We start from the raw sequence: 18,047 nt of genomic DNA on the forward strand, positions 1-18,047 counted from the left end.
CCCAAAACAAGGGTCGGGACCCCCTAAATGAAATCAAGTGTAATAATAACTAGGAGACCATAAATCTGCAATTACAGTCTATTTTATGTAAGAAGTACATTTTCAAGATAAAATTTTGATTAATTGCTTTTCCATTTAACAGCAACATGTTTCAATTCCAAAAACAGGGCTTTGCAACTATTTACTATCTTAATATGATGCCAGTAATGATTATTTGTAGTCCCATTATGCTTAAGCTCATTCTAAAGTATCCAGTACAAGATTCTGTCCCATTTACTAGGATTTTCCAGTATTGAATACATGTTGGCCTAAAATGGGCTTTACTTGCTCTTCTCTTTATCCAGTACATCATGGTTTTAGTATCTGCCACTTACATCCCCAGTGTCGACTGCCATTTTTGTGATGTTTAAGTTTCACTTCCTTATTGGACACTCACAGGAAGTGACATAGATATAGTATATAGAATTAACCATGGTCAAGAGAAGTAATCAGCGTCTCTACTATCCACAAGTTAAGAAGAGCCAGAGTCCCAGCCTCCGTTATGTGCAACTTCTCCAGAGGGACGATAGAGCCTCCTGTGGGACGGCGCACTGCCTCCTGCTGAAGGAGCCTCCAGCACATCATGAGAGCAGTGGAGAAGGACATGTACTCGACTCGCCTCACCCGCAAAGCCGTCAGAATCACCAGGGGCCCGACGCACCCATCACAGTCTCTTCAAAGTAATGCCTTCTGGGAGGAGAGTGCGGCATCCACGGCCAGGTCCAGTCGACTCAGGGCCCAACTGAAGAACAGTTTAATGCAGGCTATCGGGAAGCTGAACTCTCTCCCATCCCTGCCCTATCTGTGCTTCCACCCCTTACTCCCCACCCCCTGCTCCACAACAAGGACGAGAGAATGAACTATTTCGATTCATTGAGAAATGAATTGACAAATAAAATCTTTGAATCTTTTTAAGTCATTGGAAAATGAGTGTGTCAAACTGCTATGGAACTTTACCTTTGTCTATGTCACTTCTTGTCAGTAGCTAAAAAAATAAAAATAAAACCTTTTCAGCCCAGCATTTCTCCATTAAAATTGCTGCTTCACTGAAATATAACAATTAGGTAAGGGGGAAAAAATGTGATGAAGAACGGCACCATTGTTTGCCATTTGTGTTGCCAACAGGGTCGTTTGAATAGATATGAGGAAAAAACACAAATGTAACTGTCTAAAATAAGTTCAAACCATCAGGATTTTTATCTACCCGCGCTGTCATTTTCAGCAGCTGTAACGGACCTGAAGTGTCCAGAAATACAAGGTGCTCAAGAGACATTGCTAAGGTTTAATGGACTGATGAGATCAGAGGGACTGCTCTTGATGAGAGAGACCCTAACATTACATTTCCAGAGCTGAGCTCAACGCATCGCTTGGTCACTCCTACCATGGTCAGACTTGTGTTTCTAAGACCATTTGAGTACTGACAGGATCAGCACATCTTTGACACCACTATACCATTAGCTTTTTAATTAGATTCATGACCAGCCAGTTTTCTGTATGAAATGTACGCAACAATGTAGATGGTTCCATCAGCTGTGGAAAGCTACCAGAAACCCCAAAAGCAATTGGTCCTGGAGCATAAAAGTTACACAGTGCAGCTTTAAGACTCCTAGTTAGAAACAAGACTGGAATGCATCATGACCACACGGATTGGAGATCACCCTGTGACTTAAATCATCTTAGTCAAAATTCATAGCTATACTGTTAACACTAGTAACCTGGGCATTGGGCAAGGCAAGTTTATTTATACTGTGCATTTGTACACAAGGCAACTCAATGAGCCTATATGTTCTTTAACTTGGCAGACACATTCACACTAAAGTTATCCACACCATTGCTATAGGCGAAAATAGAAAAATCATAAATGATACTACAAATCATCTCAAATATAATAATTCTGAATACATGACTTGCAATTTTAGACCAAATGACCCTTATCAGACTATTGATATGCTAGCACACATTTGAAACCATGCAAAAGAAAGATGGAACATGTATTTTACATAAACACTTATTTAATTAATCCTGATATTGGTTACACATGAAAAAAAGAGAACTAGTTCCCTCTAAGATATGACATTTTTACATCAGCTTGGGGTCCTCAGCTTATCTATCTGCAGTTGTTGACAATGAAGATTAATGCTACAGATGACCTGAGAATTTATTTTCCTTTTCTTCACAACATATAAAGAAAACATAGTCCCTCTGTGGTAACTGGGTATTAGCCACTAAAATATGGAATGTGTTGAATAAACATTAAAAAAACTTTTTACCGTAACACCAAAAGAACAAGAAACAAAACTGCAAAAGAAAAGTGTAAAACCTTTCTCTGAAATGTTCTGTCTGCTACTGTATGGGAATAAGAAAATATTTCAGTCCGTAGTGTGTTTGACTGCAAAAATAGAAACGTACAGCTGCAAAGTCTACTTTATGTATTCATAATAATGAACACAAGAAAAAGCAGCTCCATAAAACATGACATTGAGACGGGTTTCAGGTTCGCTTTAAGCCTTATACAGTATTATAGGACATAGTCAAAGTCACGTAGCAAATGTAAGGAATGGGACCGGTCTTAACATTGAACTAGTGTTACTTGTTGTCATACTAGCACATTTCACAAAGTGCAAAATTTTACTTAAAATACATAACCAATCATAGAAATTCTATATATAACAATGGTATTAATTCAACAAACCTCAACCAACTAGAGTTACCATTTCCCCACTCCCGCATGTTCCCATCAGCTAACCAATAAAATGATATTTAAAAAAAGGAATCATTAAATACATGCTGCAAATACACCCACCTTTTTCATCATCAAACAAGACTTTTGTTTTTGGCCCTTTGAATTCGTACAGTGTACCTTAACTGTCTGCGTGCGCCTAGTTAAAATATATATTAATTTATCATTAAATAGGATACGTCTCACACAGTCTTGTCATTTAGAGCATGTTGCGCAAGTTGTACAAGAAAGAGAGGTGTCTGTGGACGGACTCGACTCTCTGCTAGACTGAGGCACTCTTAAGCAACCTGTAAACAGTTGTGTCTCATCTCGCCAGTCCAAACCATGACTGTCCAGTGTGAACTTCTTTTAAATTAATTACGGTGTCTCGTTAAGTAACTGTGTTTACGTGTATTGTTTAATCCAGAGTCACAAAGACGCTTGAGTTTATCACTGAAGTTTTGTTCCAAGCTTTCGTTGTCTGTTTCTGAAAAGGAGAGAAAAAAAAAGGGTAGATTATTTACATTAACAGCAAATAGTACTGCAAGTAGAAAGCTATGCAATACCTCGCTTCTGATCGTGTTACTGTATACTCGAACCAGAGAATGTTGGGGATTAGGCTTGTGTCTCGCACCAAGAAGTATTCTGATAAGGGCCTAAGTGAAAAGTGATAAGAATGACAGATCAGACAGACTACTCTGGTGACACAGAAAATGATCAGAAATTAGGACACTTCATACCAGGCTGCTATTTTGGGGAATAACGGTGTCAGCACCTCTTGTGTAAAGAAGAACCATACGATACCAATAGTACTACCAGTTAATCCACCATAGAAAACCTGACCCCACGTGTGATAAAGCAGATAAACCCTGAAAAGGTGCAAGCAAAGGGAACAATTATTCATTCAGGGATGCATCTGCAACACAATTAGACAAATGTCTTTCTCAATTGATTATATTAAAAAACTAATGTGTATTATATTTAGTGGGTTCAGTTACATACCTGCTGTAGGACACTGATAAAGCAATGCCCAGCAAAATGATTGACAATATGTGCCTCCATAGCAGATCCACACATCGAGCATTGTTTGTTTGATGCATTCTAAATAAATAAATAAACACACATTAAAGTACAGAGTGCAGACAGCGAGCATATACATGATCTTTGACCCATCTACCTGAAATAAAGGAACAGGAAGAAGTAAACAACAAAGAACCAGATGAGTTGAGAATGACTGGAAGGCATTCCATATTCTGAGGGCACATTTGAATGAGCTCCTGCAAGAAAAAAATAATAACACAACTGCTTTATGTGAAATGTAAACACATTGTTATTGCTTTTGCAGATCCCGTATCTATTTTAGTGATTTTTTAAACCCACCAACTCCAAGCTACTTTTACGCAACAGAAATGTCAGAGAGCAACTTATGCTTCAGATTGCAAAATGTAACTTCGGTGGAGTTCACCCTGGAGAATTAGTAGTCATTAGATGATATTTAATTACTGTAATTTTGTTTGTATAATTTACGATATAAGCCAAATGTTTGCTGATTGTGTTGAACATTTTAAGAACAAAAAATAAATGCATCCAAAATGTGAGTCATCAGGCGTATGTGGAAATGTAGAAAGTGTTTTGCTACAGGCAGCTCCTGAGCTACAGGCTGGAAATGCCTGGCCTATATGAACTATTGCAATCACAAAGCTACATCATAAGTCTACGCTTATTAACTTGGAGACTGAATTTTGCAGTGTACAAATGCAATGTAAAGCATCCATCCCAGGTCTCACCTGCACATGGGCGAGGCTCTCTGAAGATGTGCTTGAGCAACCAGTTCACCCCTTCATTAAAGAGGATCCCAGTGAAGAAAGAAATCTGTTGGCATACAGGTTCATTCATATTTTTTGTTATGAAAAGAACATTTACTACATGCAAGTAATATTGTTACGCAAAAAAATAAAACCTCACCGTGTGCAGTTCCCTTTTGAACACAATAAGAGTAACAAAGCCCACAAGAATTGCTATGGGCAGCAGGCTGATGTAGGCCAACACTTGTCCTGTCAGATCACCTACAGAGAAGACAGGGAAACTTCACACACGAGACTCTCATGGCGACACAGTTACTCATCTCTCACACATGCTTCTCATTCATTAATGGTATGTTTAACATTCGAAACAATGACTTCATTTGCTTCGTAATTTGCAGTTTTGTTTTTATAAATTAATATCTTAATAAAGACAACAGTTAGCACCGCGGTTAGCCTTAACCAAGTGTGTGCAGTGTAACTTTGGTTTATTTAGTGCATAGATCAGTAAGAGTCCACTGTGTGTACTCAAACTTGGGCAGTCGTGTTGTGAGACACGCGTGTTATTGGGACAATAAAGATCGAGGAGAATTAACTACTATTACTAACATTAGAGAAATTAGTGCGTTAGCAAGTCCATTTCGTGGTCTAACATGCCGACTGCGCATGCGCGAACGTCGTCTCACTATCTGGCAGTGCGCGTGCATTCCCTGCATGCTGCGTCTCTGTACGATCACACTATTTAGCAACCGTCCGACGGCTGGTTTCATTCAGCACCAGGAAAATAGACTCGTTATTTGATTCAACCAAACACGTAATAGCGAGCGGAGCAACGACCAGGGGAATTCGTCATGTTTACTTACCATCAGCAAACTCGATATGCGTCAAGGATATGGACCGCCATCGAGGTGGTGCCGAGCACTGTTCTTCCAACGCCATCTTACCCGGACACAACCCGGGTAGTGCGCCCCGCCCCAGACACGTGTACGGCCAATGGATAGTGAATCTGGTGTTCAAACGAACCCCTGCCCCGGGGCTGCTGTCCAATAGCAGAGGCAGCCTCTCATCTCCGTGTGGCCCATAGACAAGAAATATTGAATGAATTAAACATGTCCAGTGCGAGACAGAATCACCCTCAGACGATGGACTCGTGCAAATGTGCAAATGTACATATACATATATATATACATATATATACATATACATATATATATATATTTTATATTTATATATAAATATATACATACATATATATATATATATAAATATAACAAATGCACTATTTGGGGAGAGTTATTGGTTTCCAGACGATGTCTTGACCAATCAAAACCGAAGGGCTACATTTCTTGCAACTTACGTGCAAGTCATGTCATGGGGAATGTTGCTATAACAAGGATATTCAATAGAAAGAAAATGCTAGGGTTATTGCTGAACATTTTATTGTTGATTTGAACATTTCAAAGACGGAACAATAGAAAAATCATAAATATTTTAGTAACAAAAAATAGGATTTCATATGGAGAATATACACTTTGTACTGGCAAAACATGACAACAAAGGCAAAAGTGGGGAATTTGTAATTAGTTCTTCATATAAGACCATGAAATCATGAATAAACAAGGCAATGGCAATCTAAGTGGTCCATAGATTTTAATCATCAGCTCATTGGGCTGGATATTAAAATGACATTAAGCAAGTGGACGCCCACAGGCTGAATAGATCTCATATCACAGAATGTCCGACTTGGCATTTCCTTGGTGTCAGTGGTCAGTATAATGAATTCATAAGATGCATTTAGCCGGTTTTACTGTGGACCTTTATTCAGGCTTGGAATATTTCAAGTCTTTCTCGCACCAAAATGTTATTGAGGAAGATACTATAGATATGTCCTATTGCAGTCTTTCCACACCAATGTGCAGTGGCACATGTGTGCCTCGAGAAAGCACCGAGTGTGCTGTGGAAGATCATCCAATGTACACGTTTGAATGTCATGTGCACTTTTCTTCAATTCCTGCAAGAACATCAGCTTGGTATTCAAATAAACAGGCCCAGGTCTCACCCTGAGTAAGTCAATTGAAACTAGACTTTTATTTATACATTTTCGCTTGGTGGTGTGGCTTGTGATTTTTCTGTAAATTTAGTTGAGGAAACACCTCTGCCTGCTGGAAATGATCTGGATACATCTGATCTCATTTGCATCTCTATTCTGCCAAACCATTAAATGTTTGTCATTCATACACCTGTGCACAGATACTGCAAGAAGGTGAGTGGACACAATGACACTGCACCAGCGGGAGCCAGAATCTGAACCACTAACCTTCCAGCTATAAGATGACCCACTCCACCATCTGAACCACTGTCACCCCGACTAATGCAAACACATCTTTTTAAACACATGCAGTGGTATTTAAAAAAAAAACTGGGCTATAACATACACCATTCCTTTTTCTGTCATGCTCTGCAAAGTTGTCAGGTAAGAATGAACTGAAAAGGTTGATAGCAGTGATTGATTGTAGAGTTATGCAACTACTGAAGGCCTTGGTGTATTCAATAAAGTGCAACAATGATGATTAGAATTTCAAGCGTTATCACATACAGTTGTTAATTAAACTTCATCTTACATTCAAAGTCAGCAAGGCCCGGATATCTACCGATAGATTTCTCTGCAGGCCTGAAGCCTTTTGAATTTAGCTCTTCAATAAAATGCATCTATAATGTATAATACAGCATAATAAATGGAGAACAGTACTTAACTTGATAAATTATTGACAATTGTTTGTGACAAAGCGACAAAACGTTATATTCGGTCATCAATTGCCATTAATGCAGCTGATTTTTTGATGGATTGTTGGACCTGGATTAAATATCAAAGATGGGTCATAATTATCCCAAAAACAAAGGTAAATTGAGACTTATTATCTCTTCATTTCTTGATCTTTAAATATTATTGGAGTGGTTTTGGTGAGTGACAGGAGCTCCATGGTAACGCTCAATTGTGGGGCTTCTTGAACAAAGTCAGCTGTCTTGGCTCACATCTAATAACAACAGTCTACTCGAAGGACAGAAACAGAGTGAACAGCGGGGAGGGGTGCAATATATGGGTCTACCTGGGTCTTTCCGAAACCACTCCCTTCCCCCACCCGCTTCCACTCAGTCCTCAGTGAGGGTTGAGTGGAAAAGCGCCCCTTTATCGTGACACACAGCCCATTAATGTTACTAAAATCACAAGGTCGACTGATGATACTTTTAAACACACTCGAGCGACTCAAGTGTTGCAATCATAATACTCTGTTATTACCATTTTTTGTTTAAATTATTTTTTAACCGTATGAAATGAGCCTAAATATCTGTTCAGAGGTAGATGTATCACAAAATATCATTATACTGTCTTTTGAGTTCCATGGCATAAACATAAATATATTTACTGTGTGATAACCTTAGCGCGATGGCTGTGCTGCTTTCAGTGAGTTCATTGTCAAACAGTAGCATAAAATGCCTTAAGCAAATAATCAAAACCTATTTATTTTTTCTTGAATTTCCTAAAACATGACCCTGTTAAAAATGTTATGACGCTTGTATATTGTACTCTGAATACAGCAGTTTATGATTTTCTGTTTACTGTGGTTTAAAAAAAGTAAAGACGGTTGCCTTATACCATTGCAGGAGTAGATGAGAGATCTAACTTTGGAAGCTCTTAGTTCATTCTTGGTGGTCTCCTTGTTTATGGCCAGTACGTGTCAGGTGTAGCAATGGGAAAGGTACCGGTTTCAGAGAAGGCCTGGAGTTTCCTGTGTTTCTGGGGGCAGGGCACCATTGAGCTCGAGTAGGCTATCGATTCCCAGAAACCCAAGTAAGATTTCACTACGGCGGTGAGAGAGGTTCAGTATGTCCTCAGCCAAACAGTTGGCAGAGGTGAAGCGGACTTTGTCATGATCAAACATATCCTTAAGGTATTGAACAATTTGTTGCTGTGAATAGGGAAAATTGTTGTACTTCAATAAGAGAAGATTCATTCGTTAGGTCCTGAATTTCTGTTGGGGTCACTTACCTTAAAAACAGTGCACACTTCACTTAGATGCTGCCTTGGCCCTAAAAATCCAAATGCCAAAACCGGGCTTACGTGTTCTGATATGGCATAGAAATGTGAGATGAACCCATCGGGAACCTAAGGAGCAACACAGATGAAGTACATGAAAAGACAGGTATAAAAATTGAAAAAAGGAAAACAACATTTGCTTTAACTCGCCATGAGAAGTCGTCTTTTAGCTTTTAAGACAGACCAGCAGGCAGTGGCCAAAGCCTAAGAAAGAAAAATGTCAGCTCAGTAGAGAGTGGAAAAGTGCATAATAACAATCACAAAAGACATTACAGTTTCTTTAAAGCTGTCAGACAACCAGCGGTTCCTCAACACAGCCACTACAGAGGACGGAGGGTTTTCCAGGTCTTCAAAGGCATCCATCAGGATAAAGTCCAACACTACATCAAAGAAGTTCATGCACACCACCTAAGGGGCACATTTAGATTCAACAAGGGTTTTGTAGTAGTAATAATAATAATACTAGTCGAGCAATCTGAAGCATGAAGTCGCTGGTTATGTCTGTAAGTGCAAGCAACTTGGGTAAACGATCCTCACCCCTCGACCCTCCAACTCCATCTTGGTAGTTGGCCATGTTTCCTCTCGTTTAGTGTAAAGCAGCATATCCTCATAGCTTTCTAGAAATGCTTTAGGACTCTGAATAAAACAAGACATGCTGTTAGACAGTACATAAGAAAACGTGTTTTGAATAGAGGTACCCTTACTTTGTTTGCTTTAACCATCAAGCCAGCAACCATTTGTTTTCCAGTCTCCATGAAAAATGTTCTATGGGTTTCATCCAACAGGAGAATCTATTAAAATACTAAATTTAGTGTCGAATCAAATGGGACAATAATTGCGCTGATATGAAGCAACAGAGCAGACCTGGAATGCTTGTCTCACACAGTGAAGTTTGGCTAGAAAATCTTGGTCACTAAAACATTCAAGTATTTCCGTTCTGTAATGCAAATACAAAACTTTAAAGTTGTAGAAAGTAATAATACATTTTACAAAAAACGATTGGATTCACACCGTAAACCCTTTTTTCCTCAAAAGAATATCCATGATAAAATGTCTGGAATGGGTGTTTTATTACATAATTATGAAGATTACATTACCGTAAAGATCTGAACGCTATTTTGCCCTCTCGCACCAGAGAAAGAGCTTCCTCATAAAGTTCTGCTAGCCTCAGTGGTTGATAAACTTCTTCTAGTGACAAGGCATCAAAAATCTGTAAGAAAAATGTATATGGTTTAATTAATGTGTGTCTAATTTTGTAAGTGTATGGCATCTATAAAAAAAAAAAGGTAAAAGGACCTCTGCAGCTGAGAAGAAAGAATCATCCGAGGAAACAGTCGTTGCATCATCGTCTTGGAGTCTATGAAAACTTTCCACTCGAGGCAAGATTAGAGTGCCTTCACTTTCTGCAAAGAGGACCGCAGAAACATTGTGTCTTGTGCTTGGTGCAAATCCTTACTCTTCAGTCAGTATATTAAGATAATCCTCCTTACTTACCAAAGTCTGCCAGTACACTGTCTGGTGGGATACTGCTGCCAAAATCTTCTTGTAGATGGTACGCCCTGTGTAGTAGCGTTTCTAGCTTCTCTGCAAACACTTTGTTTTGAGTTTCATTCTGTAACAGACAAATTCACATTTCCATATAAATGTCCACTATTACTTGGGATGGCTTAAATGACTGTAAATTAAGTAGATTATATACCAGAGCTGGATGTTCACACATTGCCCCTTGTATTGCAAGGCTGTTGCTGCTAGAGGTGGAGTTTGTGCTGTGACGTATGTTCAATGCCTGTTCCCATTTCCGTAGCGCCTCTTCAAACAACTCCATTCCTAAAGCATAACAAGGGTTTGTAACACAGCAACATAGTATTTAACAAGTCAGAAGAAAACCTGGGTTAGATCTAGGATATACCCATTAAATAAAGATTCTCCGCATTTGCATCTTCTAATATTCCTCTTTCTTCTACAAGTAGCTCATCTCCCAAAATCGGGTTTGCGGATTGATTCGGAGAGCTAGGTACCCGCATCTGAAACAAAAGCACTATTTAGGTTTAAATACAAATGTGATGCAAGCTTGAGTGCAAAACTTACAGATGCCAAGCTATGTGAGGAACTTGAATGTTTACTGGGAGCAAGAGAAGAAATCCCACTCATCGTGTCATTGCTTCTTGTGCTGGGACTCATCATTTGTCTTCCTGTGGGTGGACCTGAGTGTGCAGGTTTTGTCAATGCACTAAATCTTAAGAAACGGTGCCATCTCCTCCTGATAGTCATACAAACCTCTCTTAAGTGATGAGGGCCGGCCTGTTTTCATCAGTGCTTCTGGGATTCCAACTGTCTTCGGGGCCTCTCTTGCTTGGGCTGCCTGTTTTCTTTTTCTGCCCCGTCGTTTAAGTTGGTGAGCAGTGAGTGCCAAGGCCACACTTCCAAGTGCAGTGGCAAACAGCACCTTCTTTAGGCTTGGCGTCAGCTTAAGTTGTGAAAATACAGACTAGAGGAGGGAGGGGAGAATATATATATATATATAATATATACAGTATATTATAATAATTGGTGATTTACACTCAAGTCAAAGTTGTTGATTTGTGTGTTGGAAAGTGAATGTTCATAAACATATAAGACTAATACAAGTGAACAGGCCACACTGTATTATAGCAATGTGTTCGACACTCTCATTCATCCTGGCCCCAGTGGTGAGGTCACCGTATTGTACATGTTTTAGTGTAGAATACATAGTGTGTGCGGAGTAACTGACCTGTCCAAATGTGGAGTACAGAAACACAGGGATCTCTGCAACAGTCATGGCCAAAGCATGGGCGATGGACATCCCATCTGCACGTTGGAGCGACATGTTGCAAAGTATTTCAATCCAAACAGCTCACATTTAATTTGGCGTTTTTACTTTTCCCTTTCAGAAATCAGCCATAGGGCTGGTGAACTTGTGAGTGTACGGCGATCCACATTGGATTAGTTTTTCACATCCTGTAAAAATAAAAACAAATGTGTCACACTACTACATGCTGAAGTAGAGAATAAGGTTACCTGATTATTTATGAATACTTTTCATGACATATTACATTGAAAACAAGTGAAATGTATATTCTTTCTCTGCATATAGTGAAGCAAGTTAGTCAAGTTCGTCAAGTTAGTCAAGTTAGTCAGAGAAGGAGTATGAGATAAAACAAAACATGTTGTTGCTTATTATCGTCATATAGAGCAATCATACAAAAGTCTGTAGCTATCACCACAGGACAAATACATCATCATCATCATCATCATCATTATCATCATCATCATTATGGTTGTTATTATTATTATTAGGACCACATTGGAAATTGTATACATTATGTGTTATCCCCGGTGAATACGTATATTTGTATATTTATACAAACATTTTACCCAGTAAAATAATATCATATCATATTATTACTAAGTACATTAGCCTATAAGATTAAACATAGTCAGTTATTGCCCTTCAGATTGAAAGGAGAATTATATTTTTTGTGCTATTTAGATATTGTAATCACACTTAATGGATACAGTACACATGTTTTATGCGCAGCTCTTGCACAGTAGCAGAACAGGTTGACTTTAGCAGTAGCACAGTGTTAGCCTAGCTCTCCCCATTTATCCGTCACAACATCAGCTTTTCCGCACGGCACTGTAAATGTAATAACCCGTATGAATACACAGACTGAGAAGGCCCCAAACCCCGCAGATAGTAAAGATCACTGAACCAGTACGATGAGAAACGTACCATGGGGATCCACAAGCCAAGAAGCGATGAAATCAAAGGACATTCAGATTCAGGGGCGCCGGTGAGGGGCGGGGCGGGGGGGTGACCCAAACGTGAACAAGGCACGCAAGGCGACGCAAGATATGTTTTGGTCATCCATGGTCATGCCATAGACATATTACAGTGACCGCAGGACAAAAACATTTAGATAAAAATAGACAGTTCCGAGAAAAAAATAAGTGAAAAGACCAAATTAATAATGCCACAGATTAATCACTAATATTCATTTGATGTGAAATGTAAACGGTCGTTTCACAACATGACAAGGCAGCAGCTTTTCCTGTTTCTCTTTCAAAATAAAGACATGCACATTTTGAACAAACAGTGGATGTTTTATTGTGTGAAACACAGGCTTGTCTGTGTCGACATTGTGGTGTTGACGTGAAATCAACAGCTCGTGTATGATCCCGTTAGGAAGGATATGAGGACCTGTGTAACTTTAACATACCATGGATGAACGAGGTAAAACTTCACTACAATTATGTCATGTTTCAAGAAGAAAACGTCTATAGACAACAATGGGGACACTGAAATCGCAACTGTGGCATCATCTTGTTCTTTGTTTGAAATTACTGAACATGGGTTATCTGAGCCATGGCACTTTAAAATGCCTCATGCGATCAAAGGTAGGCCGGTCGATCGACTCACATTATAAATTGGAGTCAGTAATACTGTAACTCAACTTGCCTTGTCTTTATTTGTCTTTCCCGATGCAGTACTTCCGCTGGCTAAGTCTGCTTAGCCTAAGTCTTACTTTGTTTTGGATCGGGCATGTGGTAAAACGAGACACCTTCCATGTTGCTGTGCACATCACTGGACTCAAAGACTATGTTCGGATCACAGAGGGTCGGATGGACCAGGTATGGACTAACTGGTCATTATACGGATGGCCTCTATAATATACAAATATCTCCCCTTTCTTGGCGTAGCCTACTCATTGAAGTCCACAGGCCACACATTTAATTTCCTCCTTAAATTATTGTTCAGATTATTAAATTGTGAATGCTAATGTATCACCTCATTCTTCCTATACAGTTCCTGGACATGCACTGCAACCAGTGTGCCTTGGTCTCTAGCTCAGGACAGATGCTTGGAGCTGATGTTGGGGAAGAAATTGATAAATCAGAATGTGTGATCAGGATGAACAATGCCCCCACAGCAGGATATGAGAAGGATGTCGGGAGCCGCACAACAATCCGGGTTGTGTCTCACACAAGTGTACCTTTATTGATTAAAAATGAGATCTACTATTTTACACAATCCAGAAATACCACTTATGTCTTTTGGGGTCCTGAAAGAAACATGAGACAAGATGGCAAAGGAAGGATTTTTAATGCTCTTTTGAAAATGGCAAGGAAGTATCCAGATGCCAATATCTATTCTGTGACAAGAGAGAAGATTCAATATTGTGATAATATCTTTCAGAATGAGACAGGAAAGAACCGGTAGGACAACAGAATTGCCTTTAATGTATACAACGCCTATGCAAGTGATGTTTTGTATTTTACAGAATGAAGACGGGGGCTTTTTTGAGCACTGGATTTTTCACAATGATTCTGGCCTTGGATGTGTGTGACAGCATTCATGTGTATGGAATGATTGATAATAATTATTGCAGGTGCTCAAATTGAATTGACTTAATTATCAACAATTCTGCGTTTGTTATTAGTATGTTATTAATCTTAAACCTCGTGCTGCTGGTTTCTTTTGTCACAGTCGAGCCAATCACAGCGTTGTTCCATACCACTACTATGGGGGCAAACGGATCAATGAATGCCGCATGTACAACGTTCATGAAAACACCAAGCGAGGAGGGCATCGCTTCATCACTGAAAAAGCCATCTATGCCAGATGGGCAACTCGTCATAAGATGGAGTTTACACATCCATCATGGAGGCCTTAAAGGAGGTGGCAAAACACTGACTTTATTTGAAAGATAAACAAATGTGAACCAGCGCTTGTTATGTGACGATGTCATCGCTCCACTTCCAGGTCCAGTGGAACTTTAGTCCTATTTACTATAATGGGATTGGCTGATTTTAACCTGCTGTAGAGCCGACCACAAGGCTCTTTTTAAACATCTGATCTTAAAGAAATATTACTTTTACTCTGGAGTTTCTTCAGTAACGCTTTTCTGACATTAATTATCAAATTATTTTTTCCCATACACAATGTTAAACACAAAAATATATTCACTTTTCCTGGAGAAATGGTGAGCTATATGACTCTAATTAGGTGCAAACCCGTTTTTGGCCTTTTATCTGTTATTTCAGGAGGAGATTCAGATAAAGTTTTTTTTTTTTTGCTGTGTTTATTTATGGAGCTCAATAGTTTGGACCTGGAAGTATCTTATTACTGTGTGTAATGCCACACTTAACAAACCGATGCAGACTGTTGCTTCTTATTATTAACTTAACTATTATGTGAATGTCCTCAAAGGGACATTGAAGGCTATTGTTGCACATTTACTGTACTTTGTTCTGCAGTCCCAGACCCGAAGTATTTTTGTATTGTTTTTTTTAACTTATTTGTCAACCACTGTGATGACGAGCAGCATTTCAACATAGATTTGTAGGTCTACTTTGCTTATTTATTATGATTGCCATTACTTGACACAGGAAGCCATTGGAACAGTGATTCTGCACTCATTTCACAGGGGTTTTAGAGCTGTATTTTGTAATAATACTGCATTATGTAATAACAGTTCAAGATAAGAAACAATTTACGTAATTATGTAATAAAAACTTATTTTGTAATAATATGATGCATTTTGTAATAATTTTCTTACATGCAAGATGACACTTTATAATAACAGCACACTATCAAGGCATTTTTAAATCTATTGTCTATCAATTCTAAAACATTTACATAGATTTTCTATGTAGTGAATGCTTTATTGTTCAGGTTTATACACTATAAGACAACATACCCAAACTGCTGAAATAGGATCACGTAAAGAAAAGGTTGAGAACCATTGCTTCAGTAAGTTTAGAAACAATTTCACCTATTATGTATGGAATGTTTATGAACAAAAGCTTTATTGGGCTTGAATGTTGGTAGCCCAAACCAAAATTGATCGCTGTTATTATATTAATAAGATAAGATAAGCTTTATTGATCTTACAATGGAGAAATTCACTTGTTACATTCAGCTCTCAAGAACAACACTCAGGGCGTGCAGATAAGATTGGAAATGTGCAAACAATTAAATAGTAAATAGAAGTATCTGATATACAATGAATACCAAAACCTGCAGGGGGCAAAACGTATAAACAATAAAACATGAAATAAACTATGACTATAATAATAATACAAAATGTCAGCATTGGCAGTGCAGGCTTACAGTCATAGTACAAGTTGTTGATAAAGTGACACAGATATAGGGATTATTGCACGTTGCTAAGAGGTTATTGCACATGTTACTTTACAGGGGTGTACAGTCTGACAGTATTGGGGATGAAGGACCTGCTCCTTATTGCACTGAGTGTGTTTCAGTCTGCCACTGAAAGAGCTGCTCAGCTCCTCTACAGTCCTGTGCTGTGGGTGGGAGGTGTTTTTGCAAACTAGTTTTAGTTTTTTAGTTTTATTGCACTACAGTTAGCCACAAAAAGTAACTGCTTGGCCTTGGCAGCTGTTGTGAAATATAGAGCTGCGTAATAAGTGAGTTTTTAAAACTACTGTGGGAGACAAGCTTAATAAAGTTGAAAAGTTTGTGTTTTTTATATTATCTTCAGATTTCTTTCTCAATTGTTATGGTGTTGTTATGTTCAGTTATATAAAAATGTTCCACTTTAGCTTCATTTCATCCGGTTTACTTGAGTAATTATTTCCTTCAACTAGAGTAAAAGTATTGTTAGTAATATTTTTAGCGGTCACTTATACAATTCAAATACAAATGTGAACATATTTTTTTGTACAGTAAATAGTAAAATAAATATGTTTTCACAATGGACGAGTCGATATAGTAAGGCCGTCCGTAACTCATGCTTTTTCTCTTAGATGTTTACACAAAAACATAAAGGCAGACTTCAGATGTTGAAGATCACATAAACTGGATCTGTGAATAGAAGAGAAACATCCTCAACTCCTAACCCAGTCCTCAGTTATTTAAGCTTCACTACGATATGCTTAAATCCATACAAAATGGGTAAAATTTAATACATGAATTTAGAATACTCATTTTGAGTCACTGTATTCCGGAAAAGTTGCGACTGTATTTAAATTCAGGGTATTTAAAATATGAAACTTTTCTAAAATCAAAGGAATACATTGCAGTACTCAATCATTAAAGGCCCTGATTTGTTTGTTTTTTTCATTTCAAACAATGAAAGAGGAAACCATTAAATAGAAATGTTGGTGGGGGCACAAACTCATCCCTAATCTTCCTACCATATGTTTAGAATCCAAATTGGTCACAGGGACATGCTTATAGGCACAACTTGCAGGTTCACTTTCACAAAAATGCTCAACCAATCCTGCAAGTTCATGACATTGACACAAAGGCTTTATAATTAGATCTACAGTTTTCCCCCACAGATGTCTGAGTTTACAGTATATACTGAAGGAGGACAAAGCAGATTTCATTCCATAACTTGAAAAAAAATAATCAGGTATAGCTCTTAACGCTGGGCTAGCCCTCCTGACATGCAGTAGTAGTAGTAATGCATTTATTTCGCCAGTATGTTGTTAACACTATACAAAACAGACCTTGTTGCAATGTCTTCAACTAAATATTTATTGAGTGATCTAAATTAGTGCAATTATTTTGGGGATGGCCCCGCCCCCCTGCTTCATCTTGCCAGCTCAAAGGTGTAACGGGCGTGAAACTTGCATATAAATCAGGTACACTGTGTAACATTTTGGACTACACTGTTGCGGAAAAACAAATCATGCTCCTAATGATCAGCTCAACACAGAAAATGCTGTTAGTGCAGTGTGTAATAAAAGAATGGATTTGGATGAGAAACTAACCTGTTTAAATCTCAAATTCTACTGACTTTAGTCACATGGAGACGAGCTGGAGACGTACCCACTCCCAGTAAAGTTGACAGTCATATCTTGGGAGCCTCATAAATGTTTGCTTGTAGCCTAAATTTGTGAGGTATTTTCCAATGATGAAAATATCTGACATTAAATATATACTTGTAGTTCAATTTTATGTATTTGGTAAAATTCTATGCGGTGTGGCTTTAAATATGATATGCAGGAAGGCTTGAAAGAGCTACAAACGAGTTCGGGCCAAAACTGAAACCACAATAGGTTTTTTATACATATATATATATATATATATATATATAAATATATATAAATATGATGTCACATTCCCGAACTCTATATGGGACAAATGCAGTTTTTGTAAGAAATCTCCAAAACGAAAACGGACAAATATTTTTTCTCATTAGTATTTGATCGTGATTGGATTCACAAACCTGTGAATGTATTTTTATGTCTGAAAGTCCTTTCTACTGGACAACATCACGGTCATGTTTTCGCATATTGTCACCACTTTTTGACGTTATTCTGAGAAAATAAATGGACATTAGTTCATATGAGCTGACAGAGGAGAGAATGAACTTTGTGACAGTTTTTGTTTCATGTG

General features: G+C 38.3%; 3 protein-coding genes across 3 annotated transcripts; 1 reads left to right on the forward strand and 2 right to left on the reverse strand.

Annotated features, from left to right (window-relative positions):
• Window positions 1-1,919: 1,919 nt before the first annotated feature.
• dolpp1 (dolichyldiphosphatase 1) lies at window positions 1,920-5,666 on the reverse strand. The gene is made up of 8 exons (XM_079551745.1): window positions 5,424-5,666; window positions 4,724-4,824; window positions 4,546-4,630; window positions 3,936-4,035; window positions 3,761-3,859; window positions 3,499-3,627; window positions 3,325-3,414; window positions 1,920-3,245 (listed from the first exon to the last, which is right to left on the reverse strand). The coding sequence occupies exons 1-8, from the start codon at window positions 5,497-5,499 to the stop codon at window positions 3,209-3,211; spliced, it is 717 nt and encodes a 238-aa protein (XP_079407871.1). The 5' UTR covers window positions 5,500-5,666; the 3' UTR covers window positions 1,920-3,208.
• A 1,746-nt stretch (window positions 5,667-7,412) lies between these two features.
• miga2 (mitoguardin 2) lies at window positions 7,413-12,539 on the reverse strand. The gene is made up of 16 exons (XM_079582682.1): window positions 12,411-12,539; window positions 11,409-11,635; window positions 10,934-11,144; window positions 10,745-10,860; window positions 10,566-10,680; window positions 10,356-10,483; window positions 10,151-10,268; window positions 9,953-10,059; window positions 9,754-9,866; window positions 9,521-9,593; window positions 9,361-9,447; window positions 9,194-9,292; window positions 8,930-9,064; window positions 8,807-8,860; window positions 8,609-8,725; window positions 7,413-8,528 (listed from the first exon to the last, which is right to left on the reverse strand). Exons 2-16 carry the CDS (start codon window positions 11,502-11,504, stop codon window positions 8,328-8,330), a joined length of 1,770 nt encoding a protein of 589 aa, XP_079438808.1. The 5' UTR covers window positions 11,505-11,635; window positions 12,411-12,539; the 3' UTR covers window positions 7,413-8,327.
• Window positions 12,540-12,807: 268 nt separating this feature from the next.
• st6galnac4 (ST6 (alpha-N-acetyl-neuraminyl-2,3-beta-galactosyl-1,3)-N-acetylgalactosaminide alpha-2,6-sialyltransferase 4) lies at window positions 12,808-14,604 on the forward strand. The gene is made up of 5 exons (XM_079551783.1): window positions 12,808-13,075; window positions 13,166-13,309; window positions 13,485-13,894; window positions 13,960-14,067; window positions 14,166-14,604. Exons 1-5 carry the CDS (start codon window positions 12,968-12,970, stop codon window positions 14,350-14,352), a joined length of 957 nt encoding a protein of 318 aa, XP_079407909.1. The 5' UTR covers window positions 12,808-12,967; the 3' UTR covers window positions 14,353-14,604.
• Window positions 14,605-18,047: the final 3,443 nt, after the last annotated feature.

Source organism: Gobius niger (genome assembly GCF_951799975.1).
Source record: "Gobius niger genome assembly, chromosome: 2".
Lineage (NCBI taxonomy): Eukaryota > Metazoa > Chordata > Actinopteri > Gobiiformes > Gobiidae > Gobius > Gobius niger.